This window comes from Hippopotamus amphibius, chromosome 2, assembly GCF_030028045.1.
Source record: "Hippopotamus amphibius kiboko isolate mHipAmp2 chromosome 2, mHipAmp2.hap2, whole genome shotgun sequence".
Taxonomy (NCBI): domain Eukaryota; kingdom Metazoa; phylum Chordata; class Mammalia; order Artiodactyla; family Hippopotamidae; genus Hippopotamus; species Hippopotamus amphibius.
This window is the reverse complement of record NC_080187.1, coordinates 52,135,790-52,163,001: the sequence shown is the minus strand read 5'-3', so window position 1 is coordinate 52,163,001 and position 27,212 is coordinate 52,135,790. Positions and strand designations below refer to the sequence as shown.

The 27,212-nt window shown below is 44.6% G+C and overlaps 1 protein-coding gene across 2 annotated transcripts; it reads left to right on the top strand.

Moving 5' to 3' along the window:
- Window positions 1-525: 525 nt before the first annotated feature.
- FDFT1 (farnesyl-diphosphate farnesyltransferase 1) lies at window positions 526-27,212 on the top strand. 2 transcript variants are annotated; one of them, XM_057720009.1, is made up of 8 exons: window positions 526-805; window positions 6,256-6,353; window positions 7,195-7,378; window positions 12,401-12,529; window positions 15,798-15,989; window positions 19,361-19,537; window positions 20,666-20,818; window positions 26,627-27,212. In XM_057720009.1, the coding sequence occupies exons 1-8, from the start codon at window positions 707-709 to the stop codon at window positions 26,846-26,848; spliced, it is 1,254 nt and encodes a 417-aa protein (XP_057575992.1). In that variant the 5' UTR covers window positions 526-706; the 3' UTR covers window positions 26,849-27,212. The 2 variants fall into 2 exon arrangements, with proteins under 2 accessions (XP_057575992.1, XP_057575991.1); XM_057720008.1 differs by lacking the exon at window positions 526-805 and having other exon boundaries at window positions 5,913-6,353.

The window sequence follows — 27,212 nt, the reverse complement described above, 5'->3', positions numbered from 1 at the left end:
CAAGATAAAATTTTCCACATCACCCTTTGATAGGCCATAGAAACGCTTCAAATCCTTTCGGAGACTAAATTTAAGTGCTTGGAAGCCTCAGGCTGATTCCACCGACTAGAGACGCGTCTGTGAGCCCAGCGCGTCCCGGAAGAGCTAATCTGGCTGGCAGGACAAACACGTGGAGGGCTTATTGACAAAGTCTTAGCGGACTCCGGCCCGTTGGGCTCTCAGAGTAAGTCTGGCAGGAGCAGGCCGCCAACATAGCGAGCTCCGCCTCAGAGGCTCTGCAAACTCTGGGTTCACTTCCCCAGCTTCGCGCAGGCCACGCAAAGGAAAACAAAGTCTCGCCCCCATTAGGAGCACCAATCCCACGCTCCTGCCTCTTTCCCTCCAATTAGCTTCTAGGATGTGGTCCTCACGCCAGACTCGTCCCGCCTCCGATTGGCGGCGTCTTACTGGTGCGAGCGGCCCTGGCCAATCAGCCCCCGTCAGTCCACCTCGCGAGTCCGCCGGCAGCGGCGCGAGAGCCGGAGGCCCGTTGAAGTTGATGGGGAAGCGGGCGTGGCGTCGCCTCGCTGGGCCCGCCTCCGCCTCCGCCCCGCCCTACCCTCCAGCCACACCTCTTCTCCCTAATCCTTTTCTGGGTTGCGGGTAGGGGCCTGCTCGAGGTATCGGCGAGGTGAGCTCCGAGGTCCGATTATCTGCCGCCGCCAGCATGGAGTTCGTGAAGTGCTTGGGGCATCCCGAAGAGTTCTACAACCTGCTGCGCTTCCAGATGGGGGGCCGGCAGAAGGTGTTACCCAAGATGGACCAGGTGGGCCGAGCATCCCCGCATCCCGCCGGAGCCGGGAGGCAGCGCGCGACTGCCGGCTTCCGGGCCTGGCCGGCAGGACCCAGAAACTAGGGCCAGGGTTGCGGCCAGCGGGTGCCTGACGCCTCAGGTTCCCTCCTTCCCTCGGGGGGGCAGACCCTTGACCCCTGTCAGGCCGCCCCACCCTCCCAGCCTCGTTCCCCTCCCCTTAATCCAGTATCGTGCCCGGCTGCCTTTGGTCTCCTAGGCACCCCCCCCCCTCGAATCCCCAAGTTGTCTTGCTGCTTAAAATGTTTCTGTTCGTTCAAGACGTTGGTTTTCAAGTAATTTTGCTTCATATTTCGTTCTGTTCCTGAGATTAATGTTTTTCTGTGTTCTAGTGTGTGGGTTACAAAACTAAGACTACATGGGTAGATTAAGTGGGAAAGGACCTGTGAAAGAATTTTGTGAACATAATGAACTATGCAAATGTTGTCACGAATACCTCCTCTGGAACGAAATCTTACTCATCCTTCCAGTTTTCAGTTACACCACCTCCATAAGCTTCTCCTCCTTCCCTGCATTCCTATCAGTCCCTTGTTCCTCAGTGTTCCCTGAGTTTTTTAGAACACTTATCTACTCTTGCAAGTTCTTATTAGTTGTCTGTATGTCTGTTGATTAGCTACATTGTTGGCTACTTGAATGCCAGCCTTGGTTTTGTTTATATTTCATCTGCCTCACTCCTGTACCCTTTGTTAAATGAATGCTTACAAAGGTATTTATTCCAACAAGAAGTGCATGCTCACAAATGGTCAAGATGGTCAGTTTCATGTTATGTGTATTTTACCACAATTAAAAAACCAAACGCAGTGACTTTAAAATAACAACTGTTATTTAGTTCAGAGTTCTCTAGGAGAGCTGGGGAGTTCTGGTCTGGGCCAACTTGGTTGATTTATACTGGGTTTGCTCACCTGGCTGATTGGCATGTGGCTGGACCATCTGATTAGCAGGCTATAGGTTGGAGCATCGAGAGGAGGTGGGACCCTGTGTCTCACCTGGCAGGCTAGTCTTAGGACTCCCCGCTCTTGACTGGAGTCGTGCAGACCCCAGTGTGCACGCACTTTTCAGCTTTCTGCTTGACTCACAGTTGCTACTGTCTTTTTGGCCAAAAAAAGTCACAAGGGGAGCCCAGTTGCAAAGGGGTGGAGAAAGATTCCACCTCCCAGTGGGAAGAGCCACAAACTTTATGGCCATTTGTAACGTACCGTACTTAGTCTACCTTGAAAACAATCCTAAAGAGACAAGTGCTAATATTTTCTAAATTAGGAGACAGTGGCATAAAGTAGTTGAATTTGGATGCTTTCAAGTGGTGGTTCCATAGGCTATCCTGGGCCTATCTGAAGACCTTCATGCTTCCACTCCGGAAGCTGGCGGTCTGGGATACAGAGCACAGGCTTTGACCGACCCCAAACAGCTGATCACATCCCAGCACTGTCACACGTGCTTAGGAAGCATCACAGGCACACAGCAATTCCTGGTTTCTTTCTTCCCTTCCTGATTCTGCTATATATTAACCTTCCTGCCTTCCCTCCCTCCCTCCATTTCTCCTTTCCTTCCTTTCTATATTCATTTAACAAACATCTGACCACTGGTTGCATGCTTGATGTTATTTTAGGTGCTGGAGATAAAACTGAACAAAATAGGTGACCACTTTGCTTTTACAAACCTTATATTCTAGTACAAGAGCAAGAGAGAATGAAAAAAAAAGCAAATATACAATATTTCAGATGGAAAGAAGTACCACAAAGAAAAATGATAGCAGGGCAAGGGAGCTGAGTGTCTGAAGTCAGGGGACACAATTTATAGGGTTGTGGTTTGGGTCCAGAGACTTCTCTGTGTCACATTTTCCTCTCTATGAAATGAGACTTGGAGAAAATGGTAGTATTGCTTACTTCTAGAGGGGAATGAATGGGTGGCCAGAGTAAGGGGTAGGGGGTAAGAGTTTTCACAGTATAATCTTTTTTTTTTTTTTTTTTAAAGTGAGACCTGGGCTAGTCCTTCTTCTAGCTCTAAGATTTGATGAGCAATGCAGTACAATATTATTTTGTTAGTTGTAGTTTCCCTGAGCCATTTTTAATCCCCATGAATCATTTAAAAAAAAATAGCTGAGTATACCTCTAATTAGAGGAAACAGGAAAAACCATTTTCCTTCACTTAACATTGTCTTAGTTTCTTTCTTAGGTAACAAAGAAGCTGGGGGAAAAGTTTACACTTAGCAGACATGGAGGGCTGAGATTATTTCAGTCATAGAAGGATTTGGCTATAGGAGTTCAGGGTTCCCTAAACTTGATTTATCCTGAATTTTTAGGAGCATATCAGTAAATCTGGTGGCATACTGCCACCTGCAATTGTGTGACATCACTTAGAGAGCACATAATGGAAAAAGTCAGTGTTTTGTAATCATGCAGTTCTAGCTTCTATCAAGGCTAAATCCTATTATTTAGACTAAGGTCTGTTAAGTCAAATCCTGACTCTTCCTTTCGATAACAATCTCCAGCAACAGTTTCTTCATCCATAAAATAGAGATGGTGGATCACAATCTGTCAGTCACAATTTCCAAACTCCAAAAAGGTCTGAAAACAAAGAGGTTCGTAATAAGTCTGGCTCAAGGTCATTCGGGAATACAATGTGCTTTGATATAAAGTGATCCCACATAGTATAACTATTCAAAATGTTTTGCTAAAGAAGTGTCGATAATCAGTTACGGGGAGCCACTCCACAATGACAGGCGATCTGTGCATTTTATTGCCTGTCTTCTGAAACACTGTAGATTCTGAATTCGGCTGCACATCTGGTCATGACAACCTTGGGTGGATTGCAGGTCTGTATAATACCTTCTTTGAAGGGTTGCGTAAGGATTAACGGTCATGTTTATATTGTGCTTGGCATGTAGTAGCTGCCCAATAAGTGGTAGTTTTTACTCTTGTTGTTATGTAACTTCAGTTCTCAAGTTTATGGGGTTTTCCCTCCCTTCTGAGGGAAACTGTGTTGCTTAAAGTCTGAATGGAAGGCCGTGGGTAGGGTTGGTCGCCGTCCACTTGTGGAACGGACTTTCACCTGGAGCCCCAGTCCTGGGAGGACAGTCCTGTACTTGTTGTCACTGCACATCCTTCCTCTTACTGCCCTTCATCCTTGTTTTCTCTTACTGGAGAGTTCTTGGGAGTGTGCTTATCTCAGCAAAGAAAAACAGGCTTTAGGCACAGGCCACAGTAGCTTTAGCTTTTTTTTCCTTTCCCTTAGTTTGGGGGAAACAAGCCGTGGAAATGTTTTCCATAGTGTGGTTCAGTTATATCTCCCTGTATCTTCTTGGTAATTTGAGGAAATTATTGTTACAGAATGAGGTATTGAAACAAATAGGTGCCAGGAAAAAGAATGATGGGGGGAAGGAGATGGGAAGTGAGTTAGTGACCTTGCTCCCTATTGAGCGGAGGAGGTCTGTTGGAAAAGAGAGACCTTGTTCTTCAACATTGTTGCTCTTCATAACTAGTGCCATGCACCTTTGAGATCTGGTGCAAACCCTTAGTTGTAACAGACGCAGAGCAGTGAAAGGAATCATTGTGGCCTGGTAACAGGTGTATGTGAAGAGCTGGCCCAGAGCTCAGAAAAAAGTGATTGTTCTGTTCATTTTATTTTATTGTGAAGTCTTGCCTCTCCACATTTTGATAGGGAAGGAGTTGTGAATTGTTTTTAGATGCTCTTTGAACTCACTCATTTACTTATCAGACCTTCCCTGAGAATTTTTGTATGCCAGACTGTATGTACTAAATGGTTTTACTAATATATGGTGTGTAGTAAATATTAATTTTTACTAGTAACTTTTTATTGAACTTGGCAATAAAGTGAAATTCTCATGATTATGTGATTTAAAAAGAAAAGCTCTATTCTCTTGACAAAAGAATATGTATCCATGGTAGGAAATTTAGGAGATACTCACGAATGAAAAGAACATAGTTCACCTGGTCCCAAGGTTCACTGTTAACATTCCAAAGTGACTATGGTATATATATGTACCATCACCCTGTTGTTAGATATTGCAAATGTTTCCCCTTTCTCTGTTAAAAAGAGAGTGGGGGATACTTGGGGGGTGTATATGGGAAGTCTGTATTTTCCACTCAATTTTCCCTGAACTTAAACCTGCTCTAAAATATAAGGTCTCCATAAAAAAAATATACAAAACAGATAGCAATTCTTTCTGATATGCTTGCATGTCAGAATATGGCTCTTTTTTTTTCTCTCTGGGAAAAACAGTTTTTGTTTTCCTTAGGGAAGAGTAAAGTTGGTGAAGATTGTTACAGCTCACTGATTTGAAAGGGAAAGATGATTCGAAATCTTAAAAGTAATAGCTAGCTTTCCAGACGCTAATAGAGGTTTTACAGGTGTTAAAGTAATACCAGAACTGGACAGTAATTAAAGGCGTAAAAAGAGATCTTATTCAGAAAAGCAACTGCAGTAGAGGAAAGAGACCTCAGTATAGAACTGGGCTCAGTTCTGAATATAAGAAGTAGTGTAGGGGTGGATGGATGGAAAATTACCAAGAGGAAACATCTGGGTTCTGCCTAAACGATCTACCGGGATTCTTGCTGGAGGCAGGTCAGGGCGCTGGGATGATGAAGGTGATCATATATGGGGCCATGGGGGATTCTTGCTAAACCAATTTTGCAGGGTTCTTGCTAAAGCTGAGCGATGCAAAGATAAACAGAAGTACACATGTGGAGGGCTCAGAGGAGCCTGACTAAAGTTCTGTCGCAGGGAGGAAGAGCAAACTTATCAAAAGAGAACTGGGTTCCCTCTGTAGCCCGAGGATTCTGGAGAGAAGGGGAGCACGAAGAGGAAAGCGCGGGACAGCAGAGGGGCTGGGAGTCGGAAGCCCCAGGGCGGGGCTCGCGGCGGGGCTGGGCGGGGCTCGCGGCGGGGCGGGCTTCGGCCCGGGTGTGGGGTGAGTGGGGCTGGCGGCAGGGTGGGCGGGGCTCGCCCGCCGGCGGGGCTGGCCCTGGGGCGGGCGGCGGGCCTCGGTGGCGGGGCGGTGGACGCCTGCTCCCTGCACCGCTGCGCCAGGCCTAGTCCGGTGGAGGGAGAGCCCGTCCCGCCCCTCGGTGGGCGCCTCTCCGCTCCTCTCGGGTCTATGGAGGAAGAACTGCGCTGGCCCTGCGATTCCCATGGCCGCAGTCGCCTGCGGCACCAAGGCCATGTCCCTTTTCAAGCGGACCTTGGTGCTGAGTCCCGGCGCGGGGCCCAGGGGCGCGGGCACTCCCCCGCGCGGCTGTCCCTTGTCTCCCGCCGCCTGGCCTTCCAAGGACCGGCCGCGGGGAGAGGGCATGTGCGGCCGGCTGCGGAGCCCCGCGGCAGCCGGCCGCCAGCCCCAGCCCCACTCCAGCTCCTCCGCGTCTTACACCACCATGTGTCTCTGCCCGCAGGACTCGCTCAGCAGCAGCTTGAAAACTTGCTACAAGTACCTGGATCAGACCAGTCGCAGTTTCGCAGCTGTTATCCAGGCGCTGGATGGAGAAATGCGGTGAGTGGCGGAGGCAGCTCTATTTGACTTGGGGGAGGAAAGTTTTGCCAGGAGACTTGGAGTCATTCGAAGCTTCTTTTTGACACAGCCCCGCGTGTTGTAGTCTCCTTACTTGTGCCTTAGCCAGAACATGCCCCAGTGGGTGAAGGAAATGTCCGCGGTTGAAACGCTCCTGTGTTTACTTTAGAACGCCCTTTCAGGCACCTAGCCATCTCTTAGTGTCCCTGCAGGCCCAGTTCTTTGGGCGGGGGTGGGGGGGGGGGGGGTGGGGGTGGGGAGTGTTTATTAACTTTTTTTAGTCCTGGCAGCTGGACCTGTCTGTGAGCTGCTCAAGCATTTTCCTTGGCTTCACTTATGCTACCTTGCATTTCTAGTATACTGGGTTAATTCTTCTGAAGTTGCCTCTGTGCAGATTATATACGTGACTTAGACCAATTGACTTTAGGTATGATAGTAGTTATAGTGAGAAGTTATTGTGTCTTTTGACTTTATCTGCAAAATACTAGTTCTTTCTAAACATTTGGTCCGCTGGTCTGTTCTACAGTTGTTCTGCATTAGTTAAATGTAGCTCGTTATGTAAGGGAGTAGTAATGACATCCAGCTGGTAAGTTTTTTAATTTGTTTTTTTAATAAATTACAGAAGTCCATTGTTCCCATCTAAGAAAGGGAAGCTAAGAAGTTGCATTAAGTACGAAAAGCTTTGGATAGCCACTCATAGTTCTGTAGAGTTAAGGGTGTAGGACGGTTTAGAAAATGGCCAGGCAAAAATGAGATGTGATTATTAAAACATAAATCTTTGAATGTTTGTTCCAATGTATTAATAGTTTTTCCTTTCTTACAGCCATGCAACATGCATATTTTATTTGATTCTCCGAGCCCTGGACACTCTGGAAGATGACATGACTATCAGCATAGAAAGGAAGGTCCCCCTGTTACGTAACTTCCACTCATACCTTTACGAGCCTGACTGGCGGTTCACAGAGAGCAAGGAGAAGTACCGACAAGTCCTGGAGGACTTTCCAACGGTAGTGGGACTAAGGGGGCACAGTCGTGTGCATGATTGGTGGGATGGCTGTCAGCCGGCCCATGTGCCTGGAGGGAACTGCAGAACCAGCAGTCTCAGGGCAGCATAGTATAAGGTGGCAATTGTGCATCTCAAGCCAGACTGCCTGGGTTGGCGGCCTCACACTGCCACTTGTTAGCTGGTGCTTCGTTACACAGCCTGCCCGTGGCTCTGTTTCTTCATCTATAAAATAGAATAATAGTCCCTGCCTCCTAGTGTGATTGTGAGGATGGAAAGAGTTAACATAGAGGGAGGTCTTAGGTGTTAACTGCTACTGTCATTACCAGGGTGTTGTTGGGAAGTCCAGCCTTTCTTTGTGTGGAAAGAGCACTCAAGTGCTAGTGTCGTGAAAGATGGGTTCTCCAGCCAGTGCACCCAAGAACACAGCTGAGGTGTGTTGCTCTGCTGGCCTCCGGGGCGCCCTGAGCCTGGTGGCCTGCTGTGTGGCTCATGATGGGTGGCAGCTGTGGGGTGGGGAGCAGGCTCTTCGCAGCTGGGGTGCGGCTGAAGCAGGGTGATGATCTCTCCTCCCACAGCTGTGAGCTTGACACGCCCCTTAACTTCCTGGTGCCTCAGTTTCCTCACTTGTAAAGTTAGAGCTGTAAGGCGTGAATGAATTCATACATGTAAAGTACTTAGAATAGTGCCTGGTACATACTGAGTGTTCTGTAAATGTTAGGTATTTATTTAGTCCACTCTTTTGGAGTAAAGTGGGTTCTAATTAAAATCTTGAGCTTTAGAAAATCCCACAAATTTCTCTTATGCATGTGACTAGGTCCTACTCTTCTGGAATTTGCATGTCTCATCACATAAATAAGTGATTCTTCTGTATCTTATAAATAAAAGTTAGATTGAGCAAAGTTTCATGTTCCCTAAGAGCCCAAAGAAGCCCTTTTGGTACACAGGTGCCAGAATTTGAGGGGAAGAATAGCCCTTAAGTGGCTCTCTTGCTATTGAAACAAATCTACATTTTAGAGTGGGGAGGGGAGGAATCCAACCATTAAAAAAGAATGTGAGAAAGACTCCTTCTGAGCAAGGGCTGTTTCAAATTACTGAGATCACATCTTCAGTGTCAAAGCCAAAAACAAGATATAGTACCATGCAAACCAAAAGAAAAAGGCTGTGAAGAAAAATTAGGTGTTCATACATTATATTACAAAAGATGAAAGAAAAATCTGTGGAGAAAAGTTAGGCAAGGAAGTAGAGCTCTCACCTAGGGAAGGTAATTGGTTCTCACAGGACTCCTCTCACAAGACCAGAGGAGGTGGCCTCTGACTGGAAATCTGTGGCCATTCACTTGATGAGCTTTGGAAACTGCTAATGCAGAGAAAGTGCCGCAAACAGGGTCACATCCCGTTTATAATTGAAGTGTCTTCTCACTTAAAAAATCATGCATTATTCTAGCTGGAGCCTCCGAAAAAAAAAAGCAGTCTCCCAAGCTACTTGAATCTTCATAACACGTAATTTATGTTCATGGGATAAATGTCACATGTGTTTTAAAAATCAAGGCAGCCCTATCCACTCAACAAAAATGAAAGATTACGAAAATAAGTGCTAAAATAATTTTGGAGGTATAGCTAGCAAATTTTCAGACACTGTTCTAATGTGCCTGTGAAACTTGAGTCGATTTCTTTATAAAAACAACACTGTGTTCTCGAAGGGTTCAAGATGAAGACTAAATCCATCTTTTCCTGTATGGAGTCGTAGGGTCAGAGTACAGGCCCTAGGCTCTCAGAAGCAGAGACTTGCTCCTGTGGCATGAAGGGAACAGCAAGTGCAGGCTGGGAGTCACTACTTTGCTGTTGTTAACCTTTTACGTTCCTGTGAATGTGAAATAGGTGAAGCTGTGTGTTTTGTGAGAGTGTGTAATTTTAAGATACTTGCATTGGAGGTCCTGTCCATCTGTGGTTCACCTTGAGAGAGGAGTATGTGGGAACACCTCCTACCTCATCTTCAGGAATAGCTTGTGTGCGTGCTGGCGTATCCCAGCATCTACAGTTGGAAGGGTGAGCTGGTTGCTGGGGATTAGGTATACAGTGGGTTTGGGACAAGGGCCTCCCTTGCTCTTGGATGGAGGCAGGAAGGGCCCTTCCCCCGCCCCTCACTTTTGAGGGCCCCCCTCTGGGCTGCCTCACCCTCAAGGGGGGCCATGGAAGTATGCCTGCCCCGAGCTGGTGCAGCTCCCCTTCTAGACCATCTTCTGGGGTCTGGAATTCAGTGCCCCTAATTCCCCGAATTCCCCCCTCTCCCCCTGCCCCCAGCCTGCAGTCCATTTCTTGGGGGCCCATCTCCTCCAGGGTGGACCGTGCACCAATGACCATACCCCTCGGCCCGAGGGCAGCTCTTCAGGAGGGTCTGGGTGAAGTTTGGCCCTGCTGGCTGGAGTGTCCTTGCACACGAGTGTGAGATTCCTCCCTCCAGCAGTCTTTGCCCTATTTAATTTTGGAACAGAACTGAGGGACCCAGAATTTTAAATTCACACCCGAGTCTTCTAGGTTGTTGTGAAGTTATGTTTGTCAGAACAGGAGAACATACTGCATTTGGTAAGTTACTTGCTGGATTGATCATTTAAGATCTTGAGCCATATGGTGTGGGGGCCGCTGTTGTGCTTTTGCCCCAGGCCCCGTGGAAGGTAGGGCTGAGCCTCCACAGGGCCTTCTAACCAAGTGAACTGACTGAAGTCTTCCTCCGGACACAGGCCGTCAGGATTGGGATGGGACCTGGGACTGTAATAAGGCTTTAGTGCTCATTAGTTGATACCAGGCTTTCTAGAACACTCGTATATTATGAGTTAAATTAGAGTACATCTTTTTCACCTGGTGCTAAGTAGTCTTAGAGCTCTACCTCCAAACATAGCTTGAGGAATAACAAAGGATGACTTTTAAACGATAATAGCAATAATAGCATACGTTCATTGACCTATGAGTTATGAAATGTATTTCATTATTAATTTATCATTTGCTTTGTTTTATATTAATGTAGTTTTAACACGTGATGTGCGTGCAACACTGTTAGCCACATTTTGTATGGATGAGGCAACTGACACATGGAGATTTAAGCCCCTTGCCTGAAATCACCTGTGAAGTTAAGTGGCAGAACCAGGATTCACACCCAGAAGGCCTGCCTCCAGAACCCTCGTGCTTAATCCCTGGCAGACTTTACTGCCGCTTTAAAAAATGGTTAAAAATAAAGCTTTGCATATAGGTGAAGGTAGTAGCATCCCCCAGTGTTTTAATCATAACATCCCAAGGTTTGTAATTAGGGGGATTTCTGTTCACATGCTCTCCTTGCCCCTACTTGGGATCTGGTCTTTCTCCATTGTACCAGCAGACTCCCTGTGGTGTCCCTTCCTTCTCGTACTCAGAATCACTAGAGAGTCACGCCGGGGCCTGGAGATGCTCTGTAGCTGGGAAACAGAATTACCTGGAGAGACAAGGAAAAGCCCTTCCTGGCTGACCTCGCTGGGCAGAGCTGCCTGGGGGAGTGCCCCCGCCCCCACCCCCCAACAGAGAGCTCTTCATTGTCACTCTTTCCTAGAGATTTCTGTTTTCATGTTTTGAATTACAGAATGATGTAGTAAGTACCAAAGAGTTGAAGTTGGCTCACCTTCAGCAGTGAAGTGTTTATTTTGGAGCGTTTGTTTTCAAGCCCAAGCTGCTCCTCCCCTAGCTTGCTGGCCTTTCCTCTCTTATAAATAGAATTGACCCAGCCTCTGTTGAAAGACCAGGTCCTTTGGAGATTCAGGGATTCAAATGACCTTTGGTAGAGTTGCTTGCTGGCTTCAGTCCCTGTGGAAATCATTATACCTTTTGGCTTTGTCTTGGACCAGCTCTTCTGGAAAGAACAGTTCTGGAGAGATGGGATTGATTTTATGGGTTTTGGGGGTTTAAGAGTTGATGTTCATCAGAATAACCCTAAAGTATCTCAGGCTCCTGAACCCCTTCGGTGAACTGCAGCCCTCTGGGTTTCCCTCGGGTCCTTAAATTTAGGTGTTTCCTGAGGGAGTTTTTCTAACCTTCCTGTAAACATAGACCAAGTATTTCTCACACTTAAAGTGCTTAGCAAAGTGTAGTCACTGTTTTCAGTATTGTGTGTGATAGCATATTTGAGAAGTTTCATGGTGTTTTATGTTATATTTTGATAACCTACAAACACTTCTTTGAACTTAAACAAGATACTTGTACGGTAGCAGTGACTTTTAAAAACATCAGTAGTACTTTTTGGACTATGAAAAAAAGATGTTGGATAGCCTGCCTCAGATTGAACTAAACTGAGTTGTTTAAGGAATTAGAAAGTGTAGCCTTGTAGTAGCAAAGACACTATAGCTTCATGGTATGAATTCGGGAACTGGTGATAGAAAATGGTTGGCCGGTCTCCTTGCTAGAGTATAAGCTCTGGGGGAGGGAGTTTGTGTGCATTTCAGTGCCTGCAGCAGTGCTGGTTGCGTAGGAAGTGCCCAAGAGATGCTTGCGCAGATGAGTCTTCATTGTCATGAGGCTTGTCTGAAAATGAGGCATTCTTCCTAAAGTTCTTCTACTTATGTCCAGTTTTATGTGGAAGCATCTCATTTCTCATTAATTGGAAAGATGATCATATACTAAGATGGAATCTTTTTGGGGGCGGGGTGGGGGGCATGCCTTGTGGGATTTTAGTTCCCCGACCAGGGATTGAACCTGCGCCCTCAGCAATGAAAGCTCAGAGTCCTAACCACTGGACCGCCAGGGAAGTCCCTGAATCTTCTTTTGAGTCTAGAAACTTCAGCATTTTTATATCCTCTATTTTAATATTTATGAAATTTGCTGAGCTTATTATTCAGTATGTAGATAGCTAGCATAACCTAGATGTTAGGCTTATAGCTAGATCGTTTGGGCGTCTTCACTCACGAGTTGTGTTACTGTTTTGCTTTATGATCTGTAGGTACCATGTTGGTTCCCAGTTTTAATATTTGTTTCATATTTTCTGTTTTTTATGACCTCCATTTCAGATCTCTTTGGAGTTTCGAAATCTGGCTGAGAAATATCAAACAGTGATTGTTGATGTTTGCCGGAAGATGGGATTTGGAATGGCAGAGTTTTTGGATAAGCGCGTGACATCTGAACAGGAGTGGGAGAAGGTTAGTGTCCCTGTGGAGCGCTGTCGGTGTGGGCGGCACCAGTGAGCCGGCAGTGCTCACTGCGACATTCAGGACGAGGGACAAGTGGTGGTTTTACAACTTAGCTGTAGTGCCTCCACATAAACACGTATTAGGGGCTTATGTGTAGTAATACCTGGAATAGTCCTTGCCCTGGGGAGTTTACCCTTAAGTTAGGCCAAAGCAGATATAACTCCTCCCAGAAGTGCAGACATTAATTAAGCTGATGAAAGTGTCTCTGACTTGCTGTGAAATTTTAGGTAAATGGCCAAATTATTTCATGTAATATACAGACATCAGTAGTTTTCACATCTTAAAATGTGTCTTTTATTTTTCTTTCCTTTACTGAACACGTGTGTGTTTCTGAGTCATTTCCAGTTCCTCCTTAACACAAACTTCCTTTTTTTTTTTAAATGAAATTTGGATTTTTAAAAAAAAAAATTTTATTTATTTATTTAGGCTGCCTTGGGTCTTCATTGCAGCATGCGGAATCTTTAGTTGCAGCATACGAACTCTTAGTTGTGGCATGCATGTGGGATCTAGTTCCCTGACCAGGGATCAAACCCAGGCCCCCTGCATTGGGAGCGCAGTGTCCTAGCCACTGGACCATCAGGGAAGTCTCCACAAGCTTACTTGTAAGTTCAGTGCCACTGTGGCCCCATTTACTTAAGAGGAGTAGGTATTAGGCTGTTAAATTATATTCTGTCTGTTTCCTAAGAAACGAAGGGGTTTCATGAGAATGCCAGGGTACTAACTTTGGATCAGGGGTGCATTACATTACACTGAGGAATGAGTGCCTCTCTAATACCCACTCCTTCCCCATCATCTTTTGATAGAAATAAGATGATGTGAGAGATTCCAGGTTTCTTGATGCCCGCCTCCCTCTTGCTACAGTGCTTCTACAAGCACACAAGATGCACATACGTGGGAGTAAACTGCAGTAGCTCCCGAGGGGCCCAGATTGCCTTCCTCCGGAGACAGAGCAGCTGGAAAGGGCTGTGAGAGCAGATGATGTGGCAGATACAATTATAATGGCTTTTATTTGGCCCGAGTTTGTTCCTGACCAGCAGCTGTAAAGGACACTGGCCAAGGGCCTTGGAGAGAGTACTTATCTGGACAAAGTGACGTAATTGACTACTAAACCTGACTCAAAATACAAGATAGGAGGGGAGGGGTCTTGCCCATTTTCCATAGGAATGGCCTTTGTGAGACTTACTCATCACCTCAGTGGAAGCAAAGACATTTTAAACATCTACACTGTGTACATTTTTTGTCTCTAATAGTGTTTAGGTTAGGATCCCAAAACAGATGCTACTGCATTTTCATCGAGTGAGTGTAGGTCCAATGTCCGGCCTCTTCATTTGGCAAGCCTCAAAACTTGATGACAGCATCTTTGGAACTGCTTTTTTTATGCTCCACAAGTTAGCATAGTGTGACTGCTGCTAGAATATCAGCTTATGAATTTAAAGTTAAAGCTGAACCTCCTGGCCATGAAGCAGCGCTGGTTATCAGTACAGTAACTTCCTTTTCTGCTGTGCAGATCTATTCAGGAAACTTAATTATAGATTGTTGAATAGAAGTTCTGATCAGATAAAATTGAATACTCGTAAAGATTTTTCTTTTCCTTCCACTTTAGAGGAAAATGAACACTTCCATTCTAGGAGTATTTCTACCCAAAGAATTATTATCTTAACATAAAACATGCTTTTCCTTGGGGTATACTAATGTTTTTGAAGTTCTAGTAATTCTTTTAAAAATTTCTTATAGTTGTCCACAGCTGCTTTCTCTCTAATTTCAGCATATTTTTACTCTTTCCAGATTCTTCCTCTCCTAGAACATATTTCAAGTGCTTTCTCTACTGTTTCATTGTACCCCTTGATTAGTCTGTGACTTTGTATTACTTTCAACCAGAGACACTCTCTACTCTGACCTTTGCCTAACTCTGCTCCAGAGGGTTCTGGAGTTCTCTTCTTTAACTCCTCTTCACTTCTTAAGTTGTCTAATGGACATTCATTTTACAAAAGTATTGCATTAAGTAATATAATATTGTAAATCAACTATATTTCAATGTAAAAAAAAAGGAGTATTCCATTGAGTTGTCTTAGTATACTCTTTTCAGGGAAGGAAATCTTTGACAAACCATTTTTATGGACAAAAAAAATTCTTTAAGATTTATGTTTACTCAGATCTCATTTGAGAGAAAGGCAGAGTTTTAGTAAAGTTGTTAAACCGTGCCTCTGAAGCCAGACGACTTGGCTGGGAATCCCTGGCCTCTGACTGGCCAGATGAGTGATCTGTGCAAGTTAATTGACATCTCTGTGCCTCAGTTTTTACATCTGCACAGTGGTGATAATTATAGAATGTGCCCCAGAAGATGTTCGTGAGGACTGAACATGCAGAGTGCTTAAACACATCCTTGTCATGTAAACAAATGAAGTACTACCACTACGTTCATAATGAGGATTTTGAGACACTGCAAGATCTTAAAATGTCTTCAAGACTAAATTCTACTTTGTCCCACCTTCCCCCTCTCCCACTGTGTCCTCAAGTCCGTTCTGTAGGTCTGTGTGTGTGACGAAGTGAGAGAGTAGCATTGACATAGATACACTACCAAATGTAAAATAGATGGCTAGTGGGAAGCTGCTGCATAGTACAGGGAGATCAACTCGATGCTTGGTGATGACCTAGAGGGGTGGGGTAGGGAAGGTAGGTGGGAGGCTCAAGAGGGAGGGGTTATGGGGATATATGTATACGTATAGCTGATTCACTTTGTTGTACAGCAGAAACTAACAACATTATAAAGCAGTTACACTCTGATACAGATCTGGAAAAAATTAAATGCTATTTAGTATTCTAGTTTCTGTTAGAATATTCCTTATTCGCTCATGACCTTCACTGCCAATTTTGGATATCAAAAAGTTTACTGTGCTAGTTGATTTTTCTAATAACCTTTTATTCTAGAAGCAGTGCATGTGAATTGTACAGATATAGAAAATACAGTAAAAAAAAAAAAAAAAAAAAAAAGAAACATCACGTGAGCCAGAGATCATTTCTGTTAAGTCTTTGCACATATCCTTCTTGGAATGTTTTTTTCTCCTTACAGGGACATGGTGTATAATGCATTGTTTTAAGCAAAATGAGATCTTTTTCGTTGTTTTTGGAACCTGGTTTTTTGTAGTTAATGATCTCTAGCATTTCTGTTTTAGTAAAAGTTTCATTATTAAACTACTTTAAAAATCATCTTTTACAGTACTGTCACTATGTTGCTGGGCTGGTGGGAATTGGCCTTTCTGGTATGTTCTCGGCCTCAGAGTTAGAAGACCCCTTAGTTGGTGAAGACACAGAGCTTGCCAACTCTCTGGGCCTGTTCCTGCAGAAAACAAACATCATCCGTGATTATCTGGAAGACCAGCAAGAAGGAAGAGAGTTTTGGCCTCAAGAGGTAACAGATTCAGGGGATTTGGGGAAAAATAATTTTGAACACTCTCTGACAACAAACCATTAAACTCTTTTGGTTGCAAGTGACAGAAGCACAAATCAGGCTCCCTTAGACAATATAGGAGAGTGCGTAGACTAGGTTAGGATTTCGTTTGCCTCAGGAAGACTGGCTGCATCCAGGGGTTCGGACTGTGTAATAAGGCTCTGTCCCATTTCTGTCTCTTGGACAGGCTTTCGCCAGTGGTGGATGTAACATCCCGTGACTCACGCATAGGCTTGGTTCCTATGCCCATCTCTTAATCAATTACTAGCTGAAGGGCTGAGTACTCAGTCTAGACCCAGATTATGTCTGCCCAACACACACAGAATGGATTCCCCCCAAGAAAGAAGGACTTGATGGCAGGAAGGAGCCCCAGATGGGCACCCACTACAGAGGTTCATTATCAGAGACAAGAGTAGACCTTCAACTTAATTAAAAATGGACAGGGAAAGGAAGGGCTTTGACATTGATTTTATTCAGAAGGAAAGCTAGGAAATCTTATCACTATTTCCTGATTTTGCTTCAGCATTTACCTTTTGTTTTCCATAAAATGATTTCCTGAGACTAAGTGCTTTTAAAGTGAAAAAAGGCAGGTGAGAAAGTGGAAAAAGTACTTGGAACTTATATTGCAGATAAAGAGTTAATATTCCTAATACTAAAAGAACTGCTAAAAGTTAAAGACCAACTGCACAGTAGAAAAAAGGGCAAAGAGATAACAGATAGTTCACAGAAAGGAAGATGCAGATAATCCTTAAACATCTGGGAAAGTGATCAGCCTTACTCCTGATAAGAAAAATTCACATTAAAACTCCCCTGACCTCAGACATCACAGGTTTTCAAGCTTCCCAGGTGACTCTTATGTGCAGCCAGGTTGAGAAATGGCTCTCGACATTCCCCGCCTTTGGCATCAAAGCTCAGAGAAGGGAAGGGGCTTGTCTCAGAATCCCCAGCGAGTCTGTGGCCACCCCGGAAGAGGGGCCTTTGTCTCCTAGGTCACAGCCTGGCGCCCATCCAGGGAACCACACCACCTCTCAGACGAGGCTCTGCAGCCCTGCGCATGCTTCACTCCCTGCTCTTCTATAAAATAGAATAGTTTATACTACCAGGTGGTGTTGTGAATAAAATGAGATAAATTTCTAGCACAGAGTGCTTAGTGTCAGTTTAAACAGCTTAACAACAACAAAAAGCCTCTCTGAGATACCATCAGATTGGCAAAAAGTCGTAAATTTGATAAGCCCTAAGCCAGACTGGGGCTATAGGCGCTCCTGTGTGGTTGGTGAGCGTGAAGCTTGGCAAATGACAGCTGTGGGAGATTACTGACCGCAGCCATTGTTTGTAGTGGTTAGAGTTTATGAATAACTCAGATGTCCATCCGTACAGAACAGAGTGAATCAACTGTGGTCCGTCCACCCAGTGGAGTACAAAAAGGATGATCCTACTGTGGAATGAGCTCTAGGTTATATTACTAAGTAAAAAAAGCCAGGTGCATAACAGTGTGTGGTTTAAATGGAAGGATAAACCAAAAAATAATATAGTGTTTTCAGTAATTGTGAATAGTAATAGATATTGAAATATTGAAACTATTGAAACTTTGTAGCATAAAGAAAATAGATAATTTTTTCATATCATTAGGAACCAAGATTTTCAGTCTAAAATAAGTTACAAAGATAGAAAACAATGAAGTTAAGCAAAAACTGCCATGATCCTAAACTGGATTAGAAATATCAGTATGAGCTCATGATATCGTTTCTCCTAGAAAAGTCTAGCTCCGTCTACTAAGAGTTGTGGAAACAGTGACTAAACCTTTAGGAGTGTGTACCTCTGCTGTTCTGATTATGGTCTTTTGATACCATTTCCATAGAGATATAGTTCACATACCATGTAGTTTATTCTTTTGTTTCCAGTGGTTTTTAGTAGATTCATAGAGTTGTGCACTTACCAGCACAATCAATTTTAGAACATTTTCATTACCCGCCCCCCCCCGCCCCGGCCCACCAAATCCCCAGGCCCACTAGCAGTACTGTGCATTTTCTCCTGATGCTCAGCCCTTGGCAACCAACAATTGACTTTCTGTCTGTAGATTTGCACGTTCTGGACCTTTCACATAAATGGTAGCATATAATTTGCAGTCTTATTTGACTTTGTCTTCAAAGAAAGACAATTTTGTGGCTTAATTTTTTTGCATGGATGTCCAGTTGCCCAGGACTATTTGTTGAAAAGACTGTTCTTTCCCCAATTGAATTTTAGCAGCCTCGTCGAAAATCACTTGACTCTAAATGTGAGAGTCTATTTCAAGACTTTCAGTTCGGTGCCATAAAATGATAATTTTTTAATTCTATAACTTTGTTTTACTAGCTGGACTGATTTTATAAGGAGACGTTTCCTCCTGTTTACTACTTGGTTACTGAGCTGTACAGTTCATATCAAGAAGGCGGTATATATAGTTGATTCATTTATTTTCCTAGCTTTTAAGATAATGAATTAGTTTCCTCAGAAGGTGAACAATTAGGGATTTTTGATTAACATTGTAAACACATGGATTAAAACATATGTGATTGGATTCAGTCTGTTGCAAATTAAGAATGGATAAGAAATTTGACTCTCCATAGAATCTCTTAGTCTTTTTAGGCCTAGTCATTTCTTTTCAGAAGTGTATCAAGTTACAATAAGCATTATTCTTTAGGAAGCTCAAGAATACCTAAAAATAAAAGTAAATTATTTGCTAGCTTCAGAGAATCCTCTAGATAATATCATTAAAGATCATCAGACCAACTCTGTTGCTGGAGCTGAGGCTGCTGTTTCACTGTCAGGTTCCTAAGATCAGGAGGTAGTGTTCTCACAGTAGAGACTCAGCTCATTCTCCCCGGATGACGCTTGTTCAGCAGTGTTCTTATCAGAGTTGGGAATGTAATGTTCATCATTAATTTTGAGGCCTGGCCATCTTGAGACTGTTTAATGTTTTCCTTGCAGTGCTATTCTAGCTGAGTTTGTTATAGCTGGTTATTTTTTCAGGAGTAGACCAATGCCTTGTGAATAACAGGAGGCCTCTTTGGCCTGAGGTCCAAAGTATTGCTTAGTACGTGCTGCACAAATTGTCCCAAAGGGACACTTTCCCAAATACTTAACTTCCGCTTGGTTGTGATTAGACCTCAATTGTAGTCATAATGGCTGTTGCACGGAGGTTAAAATGGACTTGGTCTTGGTGAAAGGTGAAGCAGCAGCTACGAAAGACTTCGTATATCACAGTTCTTGTTCACAAAGATCCTTTCATGTGGCTTGTACACTGCTTCCCTGTGCATATGTTGACTTGTCTTTTAATCTTCTCATCTTTCTAGGCTTGGGGCAAGTATGTGAAGAAGCTGGGTGACTTTACTAAGCCAGAGAACATTGACTCGGCTGTGCAGTGCCTGAACGAACTCGTAACCAACACGCTGCACCACATCCCCCACGTCATCACTTACCTTTCACGACTTAGGAACCAGAGTATATTTAACTTCTGTGCTATTCCACAGGTGTGGAGCGGGGACGCCAAGGGGGGCAGGTCGTGTGCTGGGGATGGGGGTGCCTAAAATGCATTTACTATTTTGGTCTGTGTATGCAGAAATGTGGTTCCTTAAAAAGATGACTCTAGTGTATTTTCTTCTGCCAGGGGCAGGCACGTTTCACAACACCTCCCCCTTTGCCCCACAGCCACCACACTCAGCTCAGCTTTGAGGTTAAGGCCGCTCCTTTCTAGACTCTTTTAGAACCTTTTTTTTCCATCAGCTGTTCTAAACTAGTTTGATTCGTATCCTCACAATTAAATCTAGGGCTCTGACTCAGATATATGAGGAGTCCTAGGTGAAACACAGGTAAAGCTGTTATTAAAAAGTCTTAATGAAGCACCTAATTTTTGCTATCTTTTTCCTAGATCTTGGGATAACAGAACCTGATCCTGTGAACCTAGGAGCTTACCCTTTTTAAATGCCTTTACCAATTATTTCAGTTTTTAACTCAAATAAAATGAAGAAAGTTATAGGATTTAACTGGTTTGGAAACATGGTTTGATCTTGCTCTAATGACCAATTTTGACAAGTTGATGGAACTAAAATCTCTATGCTGGACTTAGGTTTCCATCTATCCTAGAAATAATTTACCTTTGAGCATGGGAAACTATACCCTCACCCCACCCCTGCCTTTCTTTTGTCCCCCGCCGCCCCCTGTGCTACTTTTTTTCTTTAATGTGTAATGAGTATGTTCACTGCAGGAAAAATAGGAAGAAAAAACAAAATAGAAAAAATTTTCCAGATATTATTTTGGAATATATTTCAGATCTAATCACCCATTGCCCTAGCATGGAAAATGTTACATTGGCTTGTATTTGTTTTTTCCAAATAAAAAGAAAGTTTCATGACTAAATTACAGAATTATTCAAGACTGCAAAGGGCACTTTGGTTCTGCGTGTTGCCGAGAAATGGAGGTGTGGGAAAGGGAGAAGTCTTGATGTGCTTGCTTTATGGGTATTTTCTCCTGGTTAGTTGCATCTTAGCCCTTTGGCACTTTCTACCAAAGGTTCTCTTCCCTTCTCATGATGATTGCAGTGTCTCACCTTTTTTCATGAAATGAAATGCAGTGTTTTCTCTCTCTCTCATTATCTGTAGGTCATGGCCATTGCTACTTTGGCTGCCTGTTACAATAATCAGCAGGTGTTCAAAGGGATGGTGAAGATCCGAAAAGGGCAAGCAGTCACCCTGATGATGGATGCCACCAACATGCCAGCTGTAAAAGCCATAATAAACCAGTACATGGAAGAGGTGGGCTTCCACTTGATAATATCACTATTTAAACATTTCGTATTTGGATAGAAGATGATCTTTACAACTCACAATGTTACGGCATAAAGAGACGGGTTGGTGTCCTTTATTCGGAAGAATATGCACAGGGAGCTGACTATTGGGAGCCGCCTGGTACCCTGGTCAGAGAGGATAAAGGAAACCAGGCCTTAGGGTGGAGTTCCTAGGAGAATCATTTTGGGGGCTGGAAGATGAAGTTAGAGGCCAACCAGGCTTCTTGTTTTATGGCTGAGGCATGTGAAGCTGAGGCTGTGGCTGCCAGCGCAGTGTCTGACTGAGCGGATCTGGGACCCCAGGCCACACTTCTCGTCACCCAGTCAGGTACTTTCCATTGCGGCAGGGACCTCGATTAAAAAAACCATCATGGGGAATTTTGGCAAAGGAATACCATTAAGCTGCAACTATTTCTAAATTTTCTAATGCAGATCTCATTTCAAATGCCAAAACCATCTATAAAACAGAACATGCTTGTTCTAGTCAAGTCTCCAACTCTGGAGGGTGTAATACATGACTTCATTCAAAAGAACTTTTTCTTAGAGGCTAGAACTCTACTTGCCAGGCTCTGGAGCAGTGCTTCTCAAGTGGAGGTGATTTGGTTTTCTCCTCCCCCAGGGGGCAATGTGTGGTGATATTTTTATTGTCACGCTGGGGTGTGTGTGGCTACTGCCGTCTGGTGTGTAGACACCCGAGATCCTTAGGTTTGTTCTTACTGAAGATTGAAATACTGCAGAAATAGATGAAAACATAAGACCCCCCACCCCAATCCTCCCTCCCCAAAGATCACCATTGCACCTAGTTTTCTGATCCTTCCAGTCCCCAGGTTATGCTTCGACAGGGATGAGGTTTGTAACAGTGGTTTCTTCTAAACACAATTCTGCGTAACAACTGTTGCCTCTGATTTCCATTGCATATTGCACATTCTCCTTGTATTTCCTCCCTGTCTTGCACCTGCCAAGTTTTGGACCTCAGCATCTCTGCCCGAGACAGCTGTAGAAGGTATAAGAGAAAAATCAGATTTTTAAAAAATCCTAAAATTTTTTCACTGACTAGATGAATACATTCAGCGACTGACCAAAAAATTGCTACTTACGAGACTCGGGATATTGGGGGTCAGTGTTTAGCCAATGCTTATTTGGGGCTTACTCTGTGCCTGGCATAGCAGCCCAATAGGTGGATACTGTTAATGTTGAGGAGATTCGAGGCTCTAAGCCCGTGGCTGGGGCCATAATTTGGACCGTGTCTGGCTGACTTCAGTGCCTATGGTTGTTCACCAGTTCAAACGAGCTGTTCACCACAGTTCTAAGGGCTTGAATTATCCTTTCTAAACCAAAAAGGCCCTGTTTCTCCATTTTATATAAATTAGAAACATCCTGTGTGGTTTGTAGTTCAGGGAATATTTTAGTTTTGCAGGTTTCTTCTGATCACGGATTTTAGAAAATGATTTTTTTAGAACTGTTGTGGGCAGTTCCATTACTATATTAAAATTCAGATTCTATTTAGTATTTTCCTTAACTACTGGAATTAAATCCTAGTTGTGATTCACAGTTTGATTTAGGGCAGGGCTGGCCAGACTACAGCTGGCTGACCCCTTGATTTCGTAAATGACTTTATATTAGGACACAGCCAGCCCATTTATTTCCATGTTGTCTGTGGCTCCTCAGAGCTCTACAACAGCAGAGCTGAGTGGCTGTAACAGACCGGGCCCACAAAGCTAAAAACATTTTCTTGGCTCTTTAAGAAAAAGTTTGCTGACCTCTGATCTAGGGCATCATTTATTTTGTTTAAAATTACTCTGGTGAGACTCAGGGTATTTTGGAGGAAATATTAATAAGTTGATTTGACTTAAAAAACTGAGGATTTCTAAGTCTCAAGTAATAGAATGTGATAATGGTTTTAATATCAGCCTTAAGGACATTTTGTCAATACATTTCAAATGAAGACTTTTTGTATGAAGTCCACAAGTTGTTGGGCATTTTGCTGGCAGCCAGACGTTAACTCTAATCCTGTTTCTCCTCACTGACCACGTCTGTCTTTTTAAGACAGGAAGACATTTACCCCTCAGGTCCCTGGTTGTAGCAGTAATGCACCTGCAGGGGACTTCAGAGCTCTCCTCCTGCAACTCTGTAAAGTGCAAAGGACGAGGTGGAGCAAAGCCCAGATCCTCTGAGCAGGGGAGCTGCTCCTCAGGGCCCTCGTCCTCTGGAGCAGCCTCAGCTGGAAACCAGTGTGGGTACCTGGCAGCTGGTGAGAAGCTCAACCAGCTATTTTGGGACAGAAACAAACGCTCAAGCAAACAGCCAGAAACTTTAACTTCCTTCTCTGCCAAGGTTGATTCCTTGGCAAGAGCCAACTTTTTCAAGCGGGTGGAGCTTCCTGTTTGGCTGTGGTCCATCTAGAGCGGCACCGTGCCCTTCCAGCCCTGTGGATCCTTGTGACTCAGAGTGCAGTCCTCTGCCTGGCATCTGCGTCACCTGTCCGCCTGTGAGCATCTCAGTTCTTGAGTCAGGATGTGCTTGTCGCAGGATGCCCAGGTGGCACCAGTGAACACAGTTGTGAAGAGCACGGCTGTAGCTCCCCCTTCGTTCTCAGTTGACGGTGCCTTTACTTCTGTGAGCAAGTATGGGATTGGATTGAGCTTGCTGCATTTTTGTCTGTGTCCTGACTCCCATCTATGCCCTCTTTCCTTCCTGCCCACCTCCCTGAGCTCCTCTGCCTTGTGTGTCTAAACCGTTTCTCCCCCGCTCTTGCCTCTTAGTGTATATATGCACTCAGGTCACTCCCTGCAGACAGTGCCACATCCTGACTCCTCCTGGGCTTTGGCTCTGCACGTCCCGTCCCACCTCACCCCCCCCGCTCCGCCCCACCCCGCTTCCTTCACAGCCAAGCTTCTCGAAAGGGCAGATGTTCTTAATGTTATTCATTCCCTCCTTTTTTTCTCAACCCACTTCATTGTAACTTTTGCTTCCTACCTTTTTTTTTAAATTAATGTATTTGCTGCATTGGGTCTTCATTGCTATGTGTAGCTTTCTCTAGTTGTGGCAAGCGCGGGCTACTCTTTGTTGTGGTGCATGGGCTTCTCATTGCAGTGGCTTCTCGTTGCAGAGCATGGACTCTAGGCGCGTGGGCTTCAGTAATTGTGACATGTGGGCTCAATAGTTGTGGCTCTTGGGCTGTGGAGGGCAGGCTCAGTAGTTGTGGCGCACAGGCTTAGTTGCTTTGTGGCATGTGGGATCGAACCCATGTCCGCTGCATTGGCAGGTGGATTCCTAACCACTGTGCCACCAGGGAAGTCCCTGTGTCCTACCTCCGTCATTAGAACTTTTCTTACCCAAGTGATCTGATGACCCCCCAGCTCACAAGTTCATGACCACTTTCTTGACTCTTCACCCATCCCTCTTTATTGTGCGACACTGTAGGTCTCTCCTTGAAGCCCTTTCCTTTTTTGGTTTCTGTGACATTCGCCCCAGTTCAACCTCTGACCTCTCTGCTCTGTTCTCTGGCTCCTGGTGCTGGTGTTTCCTTGAGTTCGTTCCTAATTTTCATGTTTTCTCACTACAAAAGAGCTTTCTGGCCCCCGAATCTGCTGCCGTGGCTTCCTTCTTCCTCTACCATGTGCTCCTCATGACTGACCTGTGGATCCACCTCAGGCCTTGGTCATTAACTTCTCTTTTTGTTGTCTGATGATATTACCTTTCACGTAATCATGGAGTCCCGGTAATCTGGGGGCTGTTCCATGTCACCCCCTGTTCTCCCTAACCTATGTCAGGAGTCTCCACGTCCTGGCTGTTCTGCTTATGCTTTCATACTTGTCAGAATTATGTGCGCATTACCCTCTGACGGCAATTCTAGAACTTTACCTACAAAAAATAACCAGAAAATGTGCAGAGGTGCTTATTGGAGCATTTTGTCCTCAAGCCTCGTTGGGAATGCGTTGACTAAATTATAGTACATTCGTACTTGTGTTTAAAAAAAGAATGACATTATTTTGTAGGTTCTAGCATTAAAAGTCCATAAAAAATTGTGAGTGAAAGAAGTCAAATTATAGAACAATGTTTATAACCTGCTTTTTAAATAAAATTGTGTGCATGTATAATTATATATGGATAATATAGAATCATTTATACATTATACATATATGTAGAGTACATGTAATATATAATACATCTATATGACATTTTGTGTTTGTATGTAGGCTTATATGGGCATAGCAATAGGTATATAAGGAACCACACCAGGATATCATATTATTACATTAATGCATGTATGTGATAGTTTGTACAGTTTTACGTATAGGCTTATGAGGGCATAGTGAGGGGGATAATGTAAGGGAATTTCGATTTCTTCATTTTGTATTACTTGTTTTTATAAGCATAATTCTGTCGTTAAAATTTTTGAGAAGAAATTATAGTTTCATACCCCTGTGTTTTTCTCTCTGTAGCTGTCCTTCATAGCATAATATTAGATGTTAGATGTCATTAGTATATTCCTATAAGCATATTCTTTTATTTCCTTGTTATACTAACTCGTAGCTTTGCTTTTGAGGGGGAAGGTAGCAAGAATATAAGATGTGTTTGTGGAAAAAAATACCCATTGTATAATGAAAAAATTGAAAATAATTTTTTAAATACCTGCTCCGTCCTCTTCATCCACTCTGCCTCTATCTAGGCTCAGGTAGCAGTCCCTTTCCACCTTAGTAACCTCTAAGGTTGGTTGGTTTGAGACAGGAAACGTTGATCGAGGGCCTGCTGCGTGCCAGGCACAGGGCTGAGCTGGATATGGAAAGGCGGGGAAGCCATGGTCCTTTCGGGCCTTCAGCCTGGTTAGGGAGACGCGCAGATGGCTCAGCGTGAGTGACAGGAGAGTACCGGAGGGGGCTCTTGGCCTGATGTGGGGATTTGGGGCGGGTGGTCTGGAAGACGGGATGCCTAAGCCAAGACTTGGGAGGGATCCTGGTGGCAGAGGGAATGGTGTGATCAGGGAAGGGAGCAGAAGCAGCAACATGGCATGTGTGAGACAGTAAGAGACAGTTGTTACTGGAGTGTGCGGGGGCAGGAGGGGGCTACTGGGCAGAGCCAGAGGGCCCGGGGCACACTCTAGAGCGCAGGCCTCACCAGGCAGGGGATAGGGAGCCCCTGAGGCTGTCACGCAGAGGGGATTTCAGGTCTCTTCAGTGACGGTGTGGGGGATAGATGAGTGGGTTCAAGCACAGAGGCGGGAGGTTGATGTGGAGGCTGGTAAAGCTCAGATGGGAGGCACCGGGGGCCTAACCACCAGCAGGGTTTGCAGGCGTGGAGAGGAGGCCTGGGTTCAGCAATTATTCTGCAGGTTTGGGAGGGGGAGGGGTGTGCAGGTACAGGGAGGCCTCTGGGGTGACTCTTGGGGCCCCAGCTTTGTTCTCTCACCTGCCGCCCACACCTCAAGATTCCATCTCATCCTAAATGCCTTTGCCCGGTCTTTGCAATATCATTTCCCTGATCCGTGTGACTCTGCTCCAGCCTCGGTAGACAATGTGGACGTCACTGGCTCTGCAAGGTGCTGAGGGTGGAGCCCACGGGGCCCGCCCTGCTGCTCCAGGACAGGCTGCCTGACATCCTGCCTTATTAGTGGAGTGACTTTGGGTTATTACTTTTGTGTTCTCCGAGCCTCAGTTTTTCTCATTGGTAAAATGGGCATAAAATGCCCAGCTGTTTCAGGTTGTTGTAAGAAGTGAACACAGATGTTTATAAAGTTCCTAGGACTTAACTATATTTTTTTCTCTTTCTTCAACAGATTTATCACAGAATCCCCGACTCCGACCCATGTTCTACTAAGACAAAGCAGATCATCTCCATGATCAGGACACAGAATCTTTCCAACTGTCAGCTCATCTCCCGGAGCCACTACTCACCCATTTACCTGTCGTTTGTCATGCTCCTGGCAGCCCTGAGCTGGCAGTATCTGAGCACCCTGTCCCAGGTCACAGAGGACTATGTTCAGACTGGAGAACACTGACTGGGCTTGGTCTAGAGACTGAGCACCCTGGGAAACGATCTGGCCTTCTCTTTAGGGATGGATGTGGGCTTCCCCCATCTTTTCTCCCTCCTGCTTTAATCCCTCAAAGAACTCTGTGGGCCTGGACCTTTAGAAACTGTGACATGCGGTGGAGAAGAAGATAAGATTAAAGGGAAAGGACCCCTCAGCCTGGGCTGCCTGTGCCCAGCTGTGCAGGGTGACTGAGGGCCGAGCATTCACTGTTGCGGGTCAGGGAAGTGGCTGCAGAGAGATCGTACTTAGTGTGAATATGGGCTAGAATTATAATTAAATGTGTTTAATTTGAAGTAACCTTTGAATACCTATTCTAGGAGAAAGTAAAGTG

Coding starts and splice junctions, on each gene's coding strand:
- FDFT1 (XM_057720008.1), top strand. CDS start 5,998: ATGGCCGCAGTCGCCTGCGGCACCAAGGCCATGTCCCTTTTCAAGCGG. Junction 6,354..7,194: donor GCGCTGGATGGAGAAATGCG/GTGAGTGGCGGA, acceptor CCTTTCTTACAG/CCATGCAACATGCATATTTT. Junction 19,538..20,665: donor ACTTCTGTGCTATTCCACAG/GTGTGGAGCGGG, acceptor CATTATCTGTAG/GTCATGGCCATTGCTACTTT.